The 18,143-nt window shown below is 41.8% G+C and overlaps 2 protein-coding genes across 2 annotated transcripts; one reads left to right on the forward strand and one right to left on the reverse strand.

Annotated features, from left to right (window-relative positions):
* Positions 1-443: 443 nt before the first annotated feature.
* LOC131205139 (putative defense protein 3) lies at positions 444-4,685 on the reverse strand. The gene is made up of 5 exons (XM_058197085.1): positions 4,414-4,685; positions 3,640-3,755; positions 1,818-1,930; positions 807-871; positions 444-720 (listed from the first exon to the last, which is right to left on the reverse strand). Exons 1-5 carry the CDS (start codon positions 4,616-4,618, stop codon positions 626-628), a joined length of 594 nt encoding a protein of 197 aa, XP_058053068.1. The 5' UTR covers positions 4,619-4,685; the 3' UTR covers positions 444-625.
* Positions 4,686-11,005: 6,320 nt separating this feature from the next.
* AKAP14 (A-kinase anchoring protein 14) lies at positions 11,006-18,035 on the forward strand. The gene is made up of 6 exons (XM_058196789.1): positions 11,006-11,464; positions 13,908-14,079; positions 14,161-14,252; positions 14,743-14,922; positions 16,767-16,819; positions 17,622-18,035. Exons 2-6 carry the CDS (start codon positions 13,926-13,928, stop codon positions 17,704-17,706), a joined length of 564 nt encoding a protein of 187 aa, XP_058052772.1. The 5' UTR covers positions 11,006-11,464; positions 13,908-13,925; the 3' UTR covers positions 17,707-18,035.
* Positions 18,036-18,143: the final 108 nt, after the last annotated feature.

The following is an 18,143-nucleotide window of genomic DNA, read 5'->3' on the forward strand; positions in this document are numbered from 1 at the left end:
CATCTTTGTAACAAGGGGTAAACCTTGAAGGAACTCATATCTGCCCCCTCCTTTCCTGGGGTGTATGTGTGATGTTTTCTTTTTTTTTTTAAATTTATTGTTAGACCCAGAATTCAAAGTTATGACTTACTTCAAAGGACTTGCTTAATCCTAGACGTACAAATACCCCATGTGTGACCAGCAAAGCTAATAATAAACTCTATTTTTAAATTTATTTTGTAGTTGTACAGAGGCTTGTAATCCTGAAAGTGCCTGGGAGAATAAAAATTGTACGATTTGCCTTAATTCAGAAACAATTTTCCTGGTAGGATTGTGGAGTGAGATAACTCCATCTAATAAACCCGATGAAGTTTTGATTTTGTTCGATTGTGATATAGATGCCTCTGACTTTGTTTTTCCTTGTGTTTTTGTTTCCAGGGTCTGGAGAACATCGACTAAATATCATGACCTGATATTCTTTATTTCATTAAAGCATTTAATCTAAATAAAACAACATCTAAAACAAGCGTTGCAAGTGAATGTGTTACAAACTTGGGAGCAGAAAAACAGGATTCTAAGAAAGGCTACTCTTGAGACAGTAAAAATAGATAACACAATTGCTTCGATTACACCTTTTGAAAAACAATTACATAAGCAAAATCATCAGTACCAAACAGGCAATTCCTGCAGAAATTGCGGAAAATTGTCTCCCAGATGTTTCCACTCCAGATGCGTCTTGATCTGTAGAGATAGAAAGAGAGTTAAACTGGCAGAAATGCCTGGGAAGGGCCCCCCTGGCCTCACAGAGGGAATCTGGTGATACTCACTTCTCCAGATCACTTTAGATTTGATGTTGGTCCAGTAGATGTCGTGTGATTGGGCTACGGTAGCCCTGATTTCGCAGGAAGAGAAATAAATACAGTTAGAATTTCTGAGGATGTCCCAGTAAGGCCAAGATTTCCCATTGTATTTAATCCAGTGTTTCTCAACCGAGGCCATTTTAAGATGCGTGGACATCATCTCTCAGAATTCCCCACCCGGCACGTTAATTCCTTGGTGGTGTAATATCCAGCTAAAGGTTATAAAACAGTTCTAGTTTACACAACTAGTGGGTTTTAGATTAGAGGAGGCCATGACGTGCCGTATTTTTCGGAGTACAAGACGCACTTTTTTCCCCTCCTAAAAGAGCTGAAAATTTGGGTGCGTCATATACTCTGAATGTAGCTTTTTTGAAGCTTTTTTTCAGCCCTAACGTGCTAGGGAGTGAAGCGATCTCCGTGCTAAGTTTTTTTCAATGAAGCGATTTTCCATGCTTTGCCTGCTCCCTCTGACTCTCAGCTGTGAAGTTTTTTTTTCAGCCCTAAGGAGGCGCTAACGAATGAAGCGATCTCCGTGCTTTGCCTGCTTTTCTCATTGCTTCTCTTTCCAAAGATCAGTTGTGCTTTAGAAGCTGTTTTTTATCCCCAAGCAGGGGATAAAACCAGCAAACTAATGTACTGAAGCTGACCAGACTAAGGACACTAGCCAGATGAATACCTGGTAGGCAGATTTCGTGTTCCCCCCTCCCCCCCGCCGCCTATTTACCTCCCCAAAAACTAAGCTGCGTCTTATTCTCCGGTGCATCTTATACTCCGAAAAATACGGTGCTTCCAAGGGAATTAAATTCAATAATTTTCCACAATGCTTTTAAAATCCAATCCTCCACCCCTTGCAGAATTAATTGGAAAGCAAGCACATTGGGAAGATGTTTTCCAGGAATTACGGCTTCTTGGCTCACCTGATCTCTCTTCTCATTGAAATATCACCATTTTAAAAGAAAAGCAGCCATAATTACTTACACAAAGTAAACTATCGGGGGAGAGTGTAAGGTAGGTGGGAGCCAGGAGTAGATCTCTTTCATTTTCAAGTTGGTGTTGGCATGAGTAATGGCCCCGTGAAGATTTCCAGAGCACTGCCAAATAAATAAACAAGTAAATAAATAAGTACCAAAGTAAGTAAGTAAATAAGCAGCCAACACTACTTCAAGTTAATTCTGTTTAAAACTGAATTAATTGTATTTCTACCACACCCTTGCTATTTGCCCTTTTTTCACCTCAATTTTGTGTCTTCGCACAGTATAACCGAAATGAAACAAGGGCATTTCACTGCCCAATCTTCAAAACTTCTAAGTCCTATGGAAGTAATTACTTTTTATCTAGCACGTTTTGCTTTGATAGGCCTTCCTGAATTCAATACCCATGAAGTGAAACCATGGTTTACCCACCGTAGGATTGGGATCTTGCAACCATACGCTGACCTGAAGTTAAACAATGTTGATACTGATATTGATATTGTTTCCTGATTGCTTATTTGTACCCTATGACTATCATCGCTACAGAGCACTGCACACCAAAACAACTAGACACAAGAATAGTTTTTTCCCGAAGGCCATCACTCTGCTAAACAAATAATTCCCTCAACACTGTCAAACTATTTACTAAATCTACACTATTATTAATCTTCTCATCGTCTTCATTACCAATCTCTTACCACTTATGACTGTATGACTGTAACTCTTTGTTGCTATCATTAAGGGTTAAATTGCAACCTATGACCATCATTTGTGTTGTAAATGTTGTACCTTTGATGAAGGTTTTTTTTTCTTTTTCTTTTATGTACACTGAGAGCATATGCACCAAAACAAATTCCTTGTGTGTCCAATCACACTTGGCCAATCAAAAATTCTATTCTATTCTATTCTATTCTATTCTATTAACAAGCGACATGCCAGCACAGCATAATGTGAGAAAGTGAGCTCCGGTTTTGTATAGTTCATGCTACACAATTTTGGGGCGTGGATTGGTGTGGGTATAGCAACAGCACTTAGTTTTATATACTGCTCCCTAGAGCTTTAAAGCCCTTTACAGAGTCAGCATGTCGCCTCCCCCCAACAATCTATGTCCTCATTTTACTGACTGAAGTTGTGGGTACTTCCAACATTGGGATTTTTAAAGAAGAGATTGGGAACCGTTTGTCTGAAATAGTATAGATTTTCCTGCTTGAGCCAGAGTGGTTGTAATAAATCACCTCCAAAATCCCTTCTAACTCTGTTATTCTGAGTCAACCTTGAGCCGGTCAGGATCGGACTCTTGGCAGTGGGCAGAATTAGCCTGCAATACTATATTCTAACCACTGCAAGTAATGGTGAGTTCTAACAGACCTGAGGATGCTATGTCACTTGCCGTTTGCCTGCAAGCAAGAACCGGTCAGATAACAAACTAGGATACAAGAGACACTGAAGAGATCTACTTGCGCCATATCCATCACCGGACGTTGGCGATCATGTTGGCCATCCTATTTTTATCAATGGCTGCACGAAAAAGTGCTGCTGAGTTTTGTCCATACTGGCCCCTTAGATTTTGAAGCCATGATGTTCTTCTTCTGCCTGGATCTCGTTTGCTTTCCATCTTCCCTTGGAGGATTAAGTGACCTATGCCGTATTTTTCCGGGTGTCGCATCCCAGGTCCGAAATATTCTAACTTTTGGGTTTTTTTAAAAAAATGGTTTTGATGATTTCCCTTATCTTTCCCAGGCGGCTTATCAGAAGAGCGCTGGGACTTTTAGAATTCAAATGGGCAAGTACCCGCCACATCACACTCTAAGACTTTTAACTGTGCTTACCTGTAAATATCTGGTATTGTTTGGAGGAGTTTGCCAAAATCCCAGGGCAGCAGTAGCCAGCTGAAACGAACGCACCTCCAACAGCAATCCCCGATAGGCAGCTCCCAGGATCTGAACTGGAGGAAATAAACTGCTTTTTGGCAACCCTCATATGGTGTTTCTTTTCCTTTCCTGTAAATCAGCAAACCTTGTTTCTCAAGCATTAAAAAAAAAAAGAATTTATGTATTATGTTAAGAATAAAGGGCTTAACCACGGGTGAATGGATCAACCAAAGTTGGCTGGATTCACCTACTTTGCTAAGCATTCAGCAATAAAACTCAAAAAGTGGATTCACACAACCCTTTGATCCAAAACGAGAGAAAACGGGTTTTGGGGATGATCAAGACAACTGCTGACTTCAATGATACATGTCTTTGGTTTTTTTCTGGCAGTAATGTGGAAGTAGATTTTTATCTTTTGTTTCCGGGAACTTATCAACTTCTCATGACCTACAATCCTGACAATTCTTGATGATAATCTCACCTAATCTGGCTCAGTTTAGTGCTTCTCAGATTATCCAAAATTCGGCTACTGCTGATGGTTGCTAACACAACAACCCAATGGTTATTGATGGTGAGAAAATATAAGGACTTATTAACTCTACTTGGAAAAGAGGAGAGAGAGAGAGAGAGAGAGAGAGAGAGAGAGAGAGAGAGAGAGAGAAAGAAGATTTGGAGTCTAGTGGCTTTAACAGTACCTTCCTTTCCATTGAAATAAACAATATAAAAACTTACCATTAACCAACTGCCCGTTTTGGAAGGAAGATGTACTAAGCGAAATTTCATAAGGACTAGGAACTTGTTGCGCCTGTACTCCAATATGGACAGGCAACATATTTTCACAGGCAGATTCGGGGGCTCCATCTGGAAAGGCGTGATTTGAACCGAGGATGGTCCAGAAAGCGATAACGGCCCCCCAAAAGTGATTCCAGCAAGCCATGTGTAAGGGGGGGGAGGGAAAGGCTGGCTTAATCTCTTGCCTCCAAAAGCAAGTATGAATTCTCCAAGCTTAGAAAGAAAGCTTAAAAAGAAAAAAGTTTTGGATGAGTCATTAAATTCCAGAACTGATTCATTTTCTACCCACGAGGGATGAAAAACTCACATGCCTCTGTTTGCTAAAGATTTTTAATCTAGATTTAAAATTGTATTTTATTCCCATTTCATTTTAAATTGTATTTTTATTCCAATTCCATTTGAAATGTTATTTTATCCAATTTTAGTAATAATTAGTTTCTGGAACACTGCACTTTGATGTGGCCCAAGGGCTAGTTAGTCAATAATAAATGTAAATCTAGACTAAAGCAAGGCTATGGTTTTCCCAGTTGTAATGAATGGCTGTGAAAGTTGGACCATAAGAAAGGCTGAGCGCCAAAGAACTGAGGCCTTTGAAGTATGGGACTCGCTGGAGAAGACTCCTGCGAGTCCCTTGGACTGCAAGGTGATCCAACCAGTCAGTCCTAGAGGAGATCAACCCTGACTGCTCTTTAGAAGGCCAGATTCTGAAGATGAAGCTCAAATACTTTGGCCACCTAATGAGACGGAAGGACTTCCTGGAGAAGAGCCTCATGCTGCGAACGATTGAGGGCAAAAGAAGAAAGGGATGACAGAGAATGAGGTGGCTGGATGGAGTCACTGAAGCAGTCGTCATGAGCTTCAATGGACTCCAGAGGATGGTAGAGGACAGGAAGGCCTGGAGGAATGTTGTCCATGGGGTTGCAATGGATTGGACACGACTTCGCAACTAACAACAAGAATTAAGCAAAGGATTGGCGCATTGCTAGACATGGATGAACTTTAGATATCTCAGTGTCATGTATAGAGTTTCTGGAAGATCAGAAGAGGGTGGATCTGTGATAGAAATGGGTTACATGTCACAGAGCTTCTGGAAAACCAAAGGGAATGGATCTATCATGCAGTCATACCTAATGCATCCCTTGCACTGTTAGAAGTTGTCCATTCTTATCTTCGTCTATTGTCTGATTTCAGCCAATTGTGAATTCTATAAAATACTTTGAACGTACAGTACATGGCTAAGGTACTTTGTGACAATGGTGAAATCTGAACCGGTTTACTGACCAGTTCGCTGGCTGCACACATGCACAGTGCGTACCATGCACCAAATGCAAGATGTACACGCAACCCTGATGTGGCCCTCAATGAAATCGAGACCCCCCAATGTAAAATAATTATTGTAACAGGATTAAATAAGCGCAATCTGGATTTTTAGCTGTAGATCACCGAGATGATTATCCTCATTTGAAGTATTTTTTTTTTAAACCTCAACTCACAGCACTTAAACAATCAAGTTTTATCCCCAAAAAGCTAACTAGGATCAGGGTTTCTTCATTTGGATTGTAGACTGTTAGAACAAACCGAGGGGTAACAACATTTCAGAAAAAAGCAACGTCAAATTTTCCATTAAAACAACAACCACCACCCCCTCATGCCTATTTCTCTGTAGTTACCGGTGACCAAAAGTGGATTTTTATTTCACTTATCAATGTAATTCATAATTTTAAAAATTGCCACTATAGCTCAGTGCGATTCACGCACTGTGTTAATAGAAGATATAGGTGAGTAAAGTAAGATGTAAAAAAGAAATCACTAGTAGATTAACTAATTGAGGGGTGTAGATTCATGCAGTGTTTCAACTAGAAATTATAGGAGATATGGCTTTTGACAAAACTGTGGAAATAGTCGCACTGTTTAAAATCTGGCTTGTCTCCCAAAGACAATTTGCTGGTTGTCGGGATGATTGAACCATACTTTTTTTTTTTGCATGAATCAAAAGAAAGAAAAAAATCTCTTTGTTTCAAAAGTCAGTTTACAAATCCAACCAGTACAAAACAAATTTAAACTTGGAAATCGATTAAATCTGAAAGTTGGATTTCCTGTCAGAAGATGCATGGGATTGGAATGATGGTAAATGAGTATTCTATGCTTTAAATTATTTTTATTTTTACTGTCCTATTTAATGTGACTCAGGGCAACGTACAAGAAAATAGCCAGAAAAATATACAAAATTAAACAACACCTCCAATAAAATGTGCAAGTCCCTACATTTAATTGACCAGAGAATTGTCTGGAAAAAGAGATGTCATTGTATTTTCCAAAATTTAATATAATATAATATAACAACAGAGTTGGAAGGGACCTTGGAGGCCTTCTAGTCCAACCCCCTGCCCAGGCAGGAAACCCTACACCATCTCAGTCAGATGGTTATCCAACATTTTCTTAAAAATTTCCAGCGTTGGCGCATTCACAACTTCTGCAGGCAAGTCGTTCCACTTATTAATTGTTCTAACTGTCAGGAAATTTCTCCTTAGTTCTAAGTTGCTTCTTTCTTTGATCAGTTTCCACCCATTGCTTCTTGTTCTACCCTCAGGTGCTTTGGAGAACAGCCCGACTCCCTCTTCTTTGTGGCAACCCCTGAGATATTGGAAGACTGCTATCATGTCTCCCCTAGTCCTTCTTTTTATTAAACTAGACATACCCAGTTCCTGCAACCGTTCTTCATATGTTTTAGCCTCCAGTCCCCTAATCATCTTTGTTGCTCTTCTCTGCACTCTTTCTAGAGTCTCAACATCTTTTTTACATCGTGGCGACGTGGTGAGGTAAGATCTTATTTTTGGATTTGAAGTGAGATAGGGCCTTTCAAACAGAAAAGAACTTTCTTGAGAATTTGATGACTTCCATATTTATTGGGTTATACTTTTCCATCGCCAACCCACCCCACAAAACTCTTAGCTTTATCTATGGAGATTCTCAGTCATCCAGGTCACGGTTGTCCCAAAAGTGCTTTTTCAAGAAGCAACTGGACTTGAAGACATCTCACTTCCCATCCAAGAAGCTTCTTCGAAGCTGAAGAAGCTTCTTGGATGAGAAGCGAAACGTCTTAAAAAAATCCAGAAAGTCCAATTGCCTCTTAAAAAAGAACCTTTGGTTTTATCTTTCAATTTGTCCTAAGACTTTTTTCTCCACTTCCCTTCTATTGTTGTAAGATCTCTGAGGAGACACGAGATACAGTAGATCATTTTTTAATTTTTAATTTATTTATTTATTTTATTTGTCATAACAGCATACATAAGCATAAGCATGAAGCAACTATATAGCATATAAACATATATATGAGTATAAGCATGTAATAACTATATAAATTGGATATAATGAAAGGAAAAAGGAAAGGAAAAAAAATCATCCTGTTGCCAAATCCAACCAAGACAGTAAATGAATAGCGGAATAACAGAGTTGGAAAGGACCTTGGAGGTCTTCTAGTCCAACCCCAATCAGGAGACTCTACAACATTTCAGACAAACGGCTGTCGCAATCGCTTCTTAAAAACTTACAGTTTTTAAGAAGCGATAAAACTTACAGTTTTTAAGAAGCCTGGACTTCTCGCCTGGACTACTGCAATGCTCTCTACATGGGGCTCCCCTTGAAGAGTACCCTGAGGCTTCAGTTGGTCCAGAATGCGGCTCTTGTGGGTAATAGAGTGGCTCCATGTAACACCACTCCTGCAGGCTGCACTGGCTACCTGTGGTCTTCTGGGTGCACTTCAAGGTGTTGGTTACCACCTTTAAAGCACTCCATGGCTTAGGACCGGGGTATTTACGGGATCGCCTTCTGCCACCATTTGCCTCCCACCGACCCGTGCGCTCCCACAGAGAGGGTCTCCTCAGGGTGCCGTCTGCCAAACAATGTTGGCTGGCGGCCCCCAGGGGGAGGGCCTTCTCTGTGGGGGCTCCTTCCCTCTGGAACGAACTTCCCCCAGGACTTCGTCAACTCCCTGATCTCCGGACCTTTCGCTGCGAGCTGAAGACCTATCTATTTTTCCACACTGGACTGGCATAAATTTTTATTATTAGTATTTTAATTGGGGTTTTATGGTTTTATTTTAATTATGGGCCAAATTTAATAAGTTTTTTATCATTGCTTTTATTGTATTGTATTTATTTTATTGTCGATTTTACTTGGCTGTGAACCGCTCTGAGTCCTTCGGGAGAAGGGCGGTATACAAAGTAAATTATTATTATTATTATTATTATTATTATTATTATTATTATTATTATTATTATTATTATTATTATTATTATTATTATTATTATTATTATTATTACAGTGATGGAGCACCCACAGCTTCTGAAGGCAAGCTGTTCCTTGAATAATTGTTCTCATTGTCAGGAAATTTCTCCTTAGAGACAATTCATGGAACTGTTGGTCAGTATCCACACGGATACTTACTGAATTTCATTCAACCCAGTCTGAAAATAGGGCACCCAGTTCCTGCAACCGTTCTTCATATGTTTTAGCCTCCAGTCCCCTAATCATCTTTGTTGCTCTTCTCTGCACTCTTTCTAGAGTCTCAACATCTTTTTTACATCGTGGCGACGTGGTGAGGTAAGATCTTATTTTTGGATTTGAAGTGAGATAGGGCCTTTCAAACAGAAAAGAACTTTCTTGAGAATTTGATGACTTCCATATTTATTGGGTTATACTTTTCCATCGCCAACCCACCCCACAAAACTCTTAGCTTTATCTATGGAGATTCTCAGTCATCCAGGTCACGGTTGTCCCAAAAGTGCTTTTTCAAGAAGCAACTGGACTTGAAGACATCTCACTTCCCATCCAAGAAGCTTCTTCGAAGCTGAAGAAGCATCTTGGCTGTGAAGCGAAACGGCTTAAAAATCCAGAAAGTCCAATTGCCTCTTGAAAAGAACCTTTGGTTTTATCTTTCAATTTGTCCTAAGACTTTTTTCTCCACTTCCCTTCTATTGTTGTAAGATCTCTGAGGAGACACGAGATACAGTAGATCATTTTTTAATTTTTAATTTATTTTATTTTATTTTATTTGTCATAACAGCATACATAAGCATAAGCATGAAGCAACTATATAGCATATAAACATATATATGAGTATAAGCATGTAATAACTATATAAATTGGATATAATGAAAGGAAAAAGGAAAGGAAAAAAAATCATCCTGTTGCCAAATCCAACCAAGACAGTAAATGAATAGCGGAATAACAGAGTTGAAAAGGACCTTGGAGGTCTTCTAGTCCAACCCCAATCAGGAGACTCTACAACATTTCAGACAAACGGCTGTCGCAATCGCTTCTTAAAAACTTACAGTTTTTAAGAAGCGATAAAACTTACAGTTTTTAAGAAGCCTGGACTTCTCGCCTGGACTACTGCAATGCTCTCTACATGGGGCTCCCTTTGAAGAGTACCCTTAGGCTTCAGTTGGTCCAGAATGCGGCTGCGCGGGTAATAGAGTGGCTCCCATGTAACACCACTCCTGCGCAGGCTGCACTGGCTACCTGTGGTCTTCCGGGTGCACTTCAAGGTGCTGGTTACCACCTTTAAAGCACTCCATGGCTTAGGACCGGGGTATTTACAGGATCGCCTTCTGCCACCATTTGCCTCCTACCGACCCGTGTGCTCCCACAGAGAGGGTCTCCTCAGGGTGCCGTCTGCCAAACAATGTCAGCTGGCGGCCCCCAGGGGGAGGGCCTTCTCTGTGGGGGCTCCTTCCCTCTGGAACGAACTTCCCCCAGGACTTCGTCAACTCCCTGATCTCCGGACCTTTCGCCGCGAGCTGAAGACCTATCTATTCTTCCACGCTGGACTGGCATAAATTTTTATTATTTGAATTTTAATTGGGGTTTTATGGTTTTATTTTAATTATGGGCCAAATTTAATAAGTTTTTTATCATTGCTTTTATTGTATGGTATTTATTTATTGTCGATTTTACTTGGCTGTGAACCGCTCTGAGTCCTTCGGGAGAAGGGCGGTATACAAAGTAAATTATTATTATTATTATTATTATTATTATTATTATTATTATTATTATTATTATTATTATTATTATTATTATTATTATTATTATTATTATTATTATTACAGTGATGGAGCACCCACAGCTTCTGAAGGCAAGCTGTTCCCTTGAATAATTGTTCTCATTGTCAGGAAATTTCTCCTTAGAGACAATTCATGGAACCGTTGGTCAGTATCCACACGGATACTTACTGAATTTCATTCAACCCAGTCTGAAAATAGGGCACCCAATTCATCGGAAGATTTGAAGGCCAAGGAGTTCTATACTGTACATATGGAATATTCATACGGAATATGAAAACCCCTAGGAAACAGGGAAATAACCCCACACATTTTGGAGCTACAACTGGGAGCAGCCCAAAGTATCCAAAACAGTTTCTGTTGTCAAATGATCCCTGATTTTTATCAGAAGGTTGAGAAAGCCCCAAGGAGTCTGCCTGCTCGGTCTCGTGAAAAACACAACCCTAATTCATTGCTTAATCTTGTCTCTCAAACCTTCCCAACGCGCCTGATCGGTCCCAAATAGCTCCTGCTCGGTTTAGCACTTTTCCTTTAAGCCTGATGGAATGTCTTTGAACATCAATGCCACGGAATTATTGGCTGGACATTGGTTGCCTAAGTGATGCTTGTGAGCAAACAGTTTGCAAGTCTGCAGCCGGAAGCTTGATCGAACTTGGAAACTTGCATCCCAAAGTAAAAGAAAGTTTGGTTTTGTTGCAAGAGCGAAGCAATCAGAAAGTGTATTTTTTTAAACAGGTAGCCAAATTCCAAAGCCTCTTGGCTGGCTGACAGATTCATTGGACGTTCCTGATTTCCTAATTTCTTACAAACAGCAGTTTGCTTTTTTCATAGTGGTGGATCAAGCAGGAAATAGGGAGGTCTAGGAATACAACGTTCGCAGGTTGCATTTTCCTCCCACGCATGACTATTTCTCAAGGACAACGCAAAAGGTGGCCAGGCACGTATTGCAAGATGGAAGGTGGGAGGGAATAAAGAAGGGTGTTGTTGTTGTTGTTTTTTGCAGCACTGCTGTCATGTAGGAAGTATGGAAGAGTGATACAAGACGTGACTTGCATGCAAAATAACAGAGTTGGAAGGGACCTTGGAGGTCTTCTAGTCCAACCCCCTGCTCAAGCAGGAAACCCTATACCATTTCAGGCAAATGGTTGTCCAGTCCCTTCTTAAAAACCTCCATTTTGGAGCACCCACAACTTCTGGAGGCAAGTTGTTCCACTGATTAATTGTTCTCACCGTCAGGAAATTTCTCCTTAGTTCTAGGTTGCTTCTCTCCTTGATTAGTTTCCACCCGTTGCTTCTTGTCCTGCCTTCAGGAACTTTGCAGAATAGGTTGCCCCAGTGGTGAATTTCATATTTTTTTACTACAGGTTCTGTGGGCGTGGCTTGGTGGGCGTGGCAGGGGAAGGATACGGCAAAATCCCCATTCCCACCCCACTCTGGAGCCAGCCAGAGGTGGTATTTGCCAGTTCTTCAAATTATTCAAAATTTCAGCCACTGGTTCTCCAGAACCTGACAGAACCTGCTAGATTTCACTCCTGGTTTGACCCCTGGGAAGCCCCTTACATTTTGGAACACTGCTATCATGTCACCCCTACTCCTTCTTTTCATGAAACTAGACATAGCCAACGCTTGCGATGGTTCTTATGTTTTAGCCTCCAAAACATTCTATGTTTAGTCCTTGGCATCTTCTGATAGGAGGAGAACAAGGCCCTGCTTGAAACAATGGAGAGGTATGGGAGGTTAGCCCTTGTAACTTGCAGGAAGCATGGTGGCGTAGTGGTTAGAATGCAGCTTTGTTGTTAGTTGCAAAGTCGTGTCCGACCCATCGCGGCCCCATGGACAATGTTCCTCCAGCCTTCTGGTCCTCTACCGTCCCCTGGAGTCCATTAAAGCTCACGCCTACTGCTTCAGTGACTCTATCGAGCCACCTCGTTCTCTGCCGTCCCCTTCTTCTTTTGCCCTCAATCGTTCCCAGCATTAGGCTCTTCTGCAGTGAGTCCTTCCTTCTCATTAGGTGGCCAAAGTATCTGAGTTTCCTCTTCAGGATCTGGCCTTCTAAAGAGCAGTCAGGATTGATCTCCTCTAGGACTGATTGGTTGGATCACCTTTCAGTCCGAGGGACTTGCAGGAGCAGGCTAATTTTGCCGACTGCCAGGAGTTTGATCCTGACTGGCTCAAGGTTGACTCAGCCTTCCATCCTTCTGAGGTGGGTAGAACGAGGACCCAGATTGTTGGGGGCAAGAGGCTGACTCTGTAAACCACTTATAGAGGGCTGTAAAGCACCATGAAGCTGTATATAAGTCTAAGTGCTGTTACTATAATTCCCATAATCAGGAAGAATTAGACCAATGAGACTAATTCATTGTTCTAATTACTCTAATTATACTACTAGCAGCTGAGTTAGCTTTTCATAACAAAAAGGTCAGAAGGTTGTCTGTTATCTTACAAACTACCAGATGCGTCATCACCTAAGCTTTTATTAGATGATCTCCTGTGATGTACATTAGACTTGAATCAGGCACACGGGTCAAGGATTTGCCTACAACCCAGATATAACTTTTTCCCAGACTGTTTCTTCAGATCAGTGGTTCTCAACCTTTAAATGCTGCGACCCCTTTAATACAATTCCCCACGATGTGGTGACCCCAACCGTAAAATTATTTTCGTTTTGAATTTATTGCGGCTGAAGCCGTATTGGCTAGCGATCTGAACTAGGGCCGTGGATAGCTCAGGCTGTAAGGAGCCTGTTATTAGAACACAGTAGCCTGCAATTACTGCAGGTTCGAGCCCGGCCCAAGGTTGACTCAGCCTTCCATCCTTTATAAGGTAGGTAAAATGAGGACCCAGATTGTTGGGGGGGCAATAAGTTGACTTTGTAAATATACAAATAGAATGAGACTATTGCCTTATACACTGTAAGCCGCCCTGAGTCTTCGGAAAAGGGCGGGATATAAATATAAATAAAAAAAAAAAACTGCTTGCGATTGCCTTGAGGACGGAGGCATTAAAGCGGAGACTCCTCCCCTATTAAGTTTATGGCGCCTGAAGCCAGATTAGGCTAGCGATTGGGAGTGATTGCAGCTGGCTTGAGAGGGAGAGATCAAAGCAAAGATTTCTCTCTTTTTTAATTGATCATGCCTGAAGCCGAATTCGGCTAGCGATTTGAAGAGCCTGCAGTTGGCTTGTGGAGTCAACCATTGGAGCGCGATTCTTTGACTCGCAAGTATACTTTCCATATTTCCGATGGTCTTAGGCGACCCCTGGCAAATCGTCATTCGACACCCCCCAAAGGGGTCGCGACCCACAGGTTGAGAACCGCTGCTTTAGATTCTATCCAATTTCTTTCTCCTCTACCCCTCACATATCTTCTTCAAGCTGAAGACATAAAGGACCATGTCATTGGATGAGAAATACATAGCAATTACAGAAGAGGAGGAAGAGGAGAAGGAAGAGGAGGAAGACATCCAGGAGGCAGCGGCCTCAATTGTTGGCGGAGTGATCAAAGATGCCGTGGACAAAGTCGTAGCCCTGAAGAAGGAAGAGGCAGGTAACTCCAAGGTAGACGCGGAGGTGTCAGGGCTTTGGTGTCCGATTAGGCTCTGATTTGTACTCTTCTCATCAACTTTAGGGGCCATATACAAAATACGAAATATTGCCTGGATGAGGTGCACAGATTTCACCATCGGAAAAGGTCTGTTGCAGATTGAGGACTATATGAAAGTAAGTTGCATGTTCAATGTCTACGGAGTTCATCCGTCATCCAGGTCAGAGGTGGTATTCAGCAGGTTCTGACCAGTTCTGGAGAACCAGTAGCGGAAATTTTGAGTAGTTCGGAGAACCGGTAGTAAAAATTCTGACTGGCCCCACCCTCATCTGTTCTCTGCCTCCCGAGTCCCAGCTGATCGGGAGGAAATGGGGATTTTTGCAGTAACCTTCCCCCTGGAGTGGGGAAGGAATGGAGATTTTACAGAATCCTTCCCCTGCCACGCCCACCAAGCCACACCCACTAAACCACGCCCACAGAACCAGTAGAAATTTTTTTTTGAAATGCACCACTGATCCAGGTCATGGTTGTTCGAAAGGTACTTTTTCTTTTCTTTTCGTTTTTGTCCAAGAGGCAACTGACAATTTTCAGCAGGTAAGACGGAAAAGCCAAGGAGGTTTTAGGACTCTTCCATCTAAACATCCATAAGTCTATTCATCCTTGCAGACCTGGGAGCTTCACGAAAGTTGGCTACACTGGAGCAACTATCTCAACAACGAGGAACTCCAGTATAGCACCCGGTACTATTATCGAGTCCGCTGGAGCATCCCGACATGCAGGAAGCCCATCCCTCGAGCCACAGCCTGCGTCTATTTCGTCATTGAGATCTCCAAAATCAAACCCAGGGTGAGTATTTTGAGGTCCTCTTTTTTTTTTTAATTTTTTTTAAATTTGCATTTATATCCCGTCCTTCTCCGAAGACTCAGGGCGGCTTACACTATGTCAAGCAATAGTCTTCATTCTATTTGTATATTTATATACAAAGTCAACTTATTGCCCCCAACAATCTGGGTCCTCATTTTACCTACCTTATAAAGGATGGAAGGCTGAGTCAACCTTGGACCTAGTGGGACTAGAACCTGCAGTAATTGCAGGCAGCTGCTGTTAATAACAGACTGCATTAGCAGTTTGAGCCACATAGGCCTCTTGGGAGACGATGAAGCCCAGCTGCGATGAAGTCATGTCAGGGATGCTCTCTAAAACCCACGAACCAGGGGTGAAATTAAAAAATTTCCCCCACCAGTTCTGTGGGCGTGGCTCATTGGGGAGGTCATGTGACTGGGTGGGTGTGGCCAACTCAACATCACTCACATCGAGGGGCTCCTCCCCGGCCCCACCCCTCCCAGCCACTCCTTGTCGCGAATGGCAGGAAAATGGGGAGGGGAATATTCCTGCCTACCATCCTTCCCTTAGTCTGTGCGGAGATTGAGGAATGGATGACAGGCAGAAAAATCCCCTTCCCCATTTTCTTGCCTTTCACAAAAAACGGCTCCATTCCAGCTGCTTCCCGTCCCCCTCCCCCCTGGGGACTACCCTAAAGGGACAGGCTGCAGCAGCTCCGTTCTGGATGGAGGGAGAAAAGTTAGCATTCTCTCTACTGCATTTAACATTGAATTCTGCGGCAGAGAGAACGCTAACTTTTCTCCCTCCGTTCACAATGGAGCTGCTGCCGCCTTTATAGCAGAAATTTTGAGTAGTTCGGAGAACCAGTAGTAAAAATTCTGACTGGCCCCACCCCCATCTATTCTCTGCCTCCCAAGCCCCAGGAGGAAATGGGGATTTTGCAGTAACTTCCCACTGGATTGGGGAAGGAATGGAGATATTACAGTATCCTTCCCCTGCCACGCCCACCAAGCCATACCCACAGAACCGGTAGTAAAAAAATCTGAAACCCACCACTGCCTCAACTGTAGCTGTCAATTGAAGATCACTTATATTTGATAGAATTCCAATCACTGTTAACCCCAGTCAGGATACAGATCAGAAATTCAGCAATTATCCAAGAGGAAACAAATGGATATTTCTCCAGATGGTTGCATCTTTGCTTAAGAATAAGAAGGAAATGCTTGCTATTGATTTTTAGGCGTAACTAATATACATAAAATATAGTTTGTTAGCGTCTTGAAGACTTAGCCATTGTAGACGAACAGGCTGACCTGGAGGGAGGGGTCAAACGTGTCGTAAGTCATGAGTCCCTGAGTGCCTGCAAGAGAGCTAAATCCAGCCCAGTTTGAATGCCTCTCTTATCCCCCACTTATTTCCCGTGACTGTCAGATGGTCATATTCTTGTAGCGAACTTAAGCTTGCAATAAATCTTTAGTCTTGTTTGAATTGCCTGAATCTCCTGGTTTTCCTGGTGCTTGACAGACATTTATATATTTTATAATCATAACTCAGCTTAACTGCCCGTTCCCCCAAAACTCATTTGGGAAGCAAAATGAGAAAACTTGGAAGGAATCAGCTAACTGTAAATTTAGAAATTTGGGAGGATTGGACAATGGATAAAAAGAGTTCTAACTTAATGGAATTCTATCTGGGATTCCTCTTAAGATAGTTGAAGATTATTGTTAGGTTTAATTCTTGGGAATACTTGCTATATTTTTTTTTCCTGGAACATCTTCATGTTCATGAGAAGTGTTAAGTTGGCCACTACCGATCGTAAAACTAACTTTTGGTTTTATCCGTTATAGACGCTGCCGATTGAAGTATTCTTTGTGGTAGAAACTAATAAGCTCATTCATAGGTATGTCAGCTCCCTCCCCAACCAATCAACTCGTTTAAAGATCTTGGTCCCCACTTTGCCCTAAGAGCTATTTGTATTACCATATTTTTTGGAGTATAAGACGCACCGGAGTATAAGATGCATCTTAATTTTTGGGGAAGAAAATAAGAAAAAAAGCTGATTGGCAGGTGGATCGGCCTCCCAGAATACCCCCAATCAGCTGTTCCCAGAGGTGAATTTTAGCAACAGGTTCCTTGGTTGTGAGCTCTGTGCCTTGGTTTTTTTTGTTTTTTTTTGCCTCTGAAATTTCTGAAACTCTGTTTCAGAAAAAAGTTTTTCCCTGCCTCTGAAAGCCTTTGAAAGAACTTTAGAAAAAAAGCCTCTGAAGCTCTGTTTGGGGTTTTTTTTTCTTCTGAAGCTCTTTGGGGGCTTCTTTTCTGAAGCCGTTTGGAGGCTTTTTTTCTGAAGCTGTTTGAAGGCTTTTTTTCTGAAGCTGTTTGGGAGCTTCTTTTCTGAAGCTCTGTTTGGAGGCTTTTTTCTGAAGTTGTTTGGGAGCTTCTTTTCTGAAGCTCTGTTTGGAGGCTTTTTTTCTGAAGTTGTTTGGGAGCTTCTTTTCATTTCTGATGCTTTTTTTCAGCCTCTGAAACTTCCCTTTGAGAAGCTGGGTGGGGATACATTTGGAGTATAAGACGCACCCAGATTTTAACCTTCTTTTTTTGGGGGAAAAAGGTGCGTCTTATACTCCAAAAAATATGGTAGGTAACCTTTGGGATAAAACGAAAAATGCTGTGTACAATACTCAGGGCTGTTTTCTATTTTACAGGCCAGGAAAAACTCGCTTTAAGGAGAAGTGGCTCAAAGATGTAATTGAAAGTAAGATTGTCATGATGGAGACTGTGGATTTTTAATTTTGCTGGAATGCTTAAGAACTTAAAATCTCTATAGGTATCCTGCTTTTGTTTTATTTTTTGGTAATAAAATTCAAGAGTTGCCGTAATCAAACCTTTGTTTTGGTCTCTTTTGCTACCAGCCTGCCTTCCATTGAAGACCTGTATACTGCATGAGTCAAAAAGAAGGCTGTGAAAATATTTACAGACCCCCTCACATCCTGGACATAAACTGTTCCAACTCCTACCCTCAAAATGACGCTATAGGGCACTGCACACCAGACCAACTAGACACAAGGACAGTTTTTCCCCCGAATGCCATCACTCTGCTAAACAAATAATTCTCTCGGCCTGGATCTGCCTCTCACGGCTATTGTGAGGATAGCAACAGAGAACGGTGGGCTCTGTATGCAACCTCGAATTCCAAGAAAAGATGGATAGACATCTATTGAACAAAT

This window comes from Ahaetulla prasina, chromosome 11, assembly GCF_028640845.1.
Source record: "Ahaetulla prasina isolate Xishuangbanna chromosome 11, ASM2864084v1, whole genome shotgun sequence".
Lineage (NCBI taxonomy): Eukaryota > Metazoa > Chordata > Lepidosauria > Squamata > Colubridae > Ahaetulla > Ahaetulla prasina.

Coding starts and splice junctions, on each gene's coding strand:
- AKAP14 (XM_058196789.1), top strand. CDS start 13,926: ATGTCATTGGATGAGAAATACATAGCAATTACAGAAGAGGAGGAAGAG. Junction 14,080..14,160: donor CCTGAAGAAGGAAGAGGCAG/GTAACTCCAAGG, acceptor CATCAACTTTAG/GGGCCATATACAAAATACGA. Junction 14,253..14,742: donor AGATTGAGGACTATATGAAA/GTAAGTTGCATG, acceptor TCATCCTTGCAG/ACCTGGGAGCTTCACGAAAG.
- LOC131205139 (XM_058197085.1), bottom strand. CDS start 4,618: ATGGCTTGCTGGAATCACTTTTGGGGGGCCGTTATCGCTTTCTGGACC. Junction 872..1,817: donor CCCCCGATAGTTTACTTTGT/GTAAGTAATTAT, acceptor CTGCGAAATCAG/GGCTACCGTAGCCCAATCAC. Junction 721..806: donor ATCTAAAGTGATCTGGAGAA/GTGAGTATCACC, acceptor CTATCTCTACAG/ATCAAGACGCATCTGGAGTG.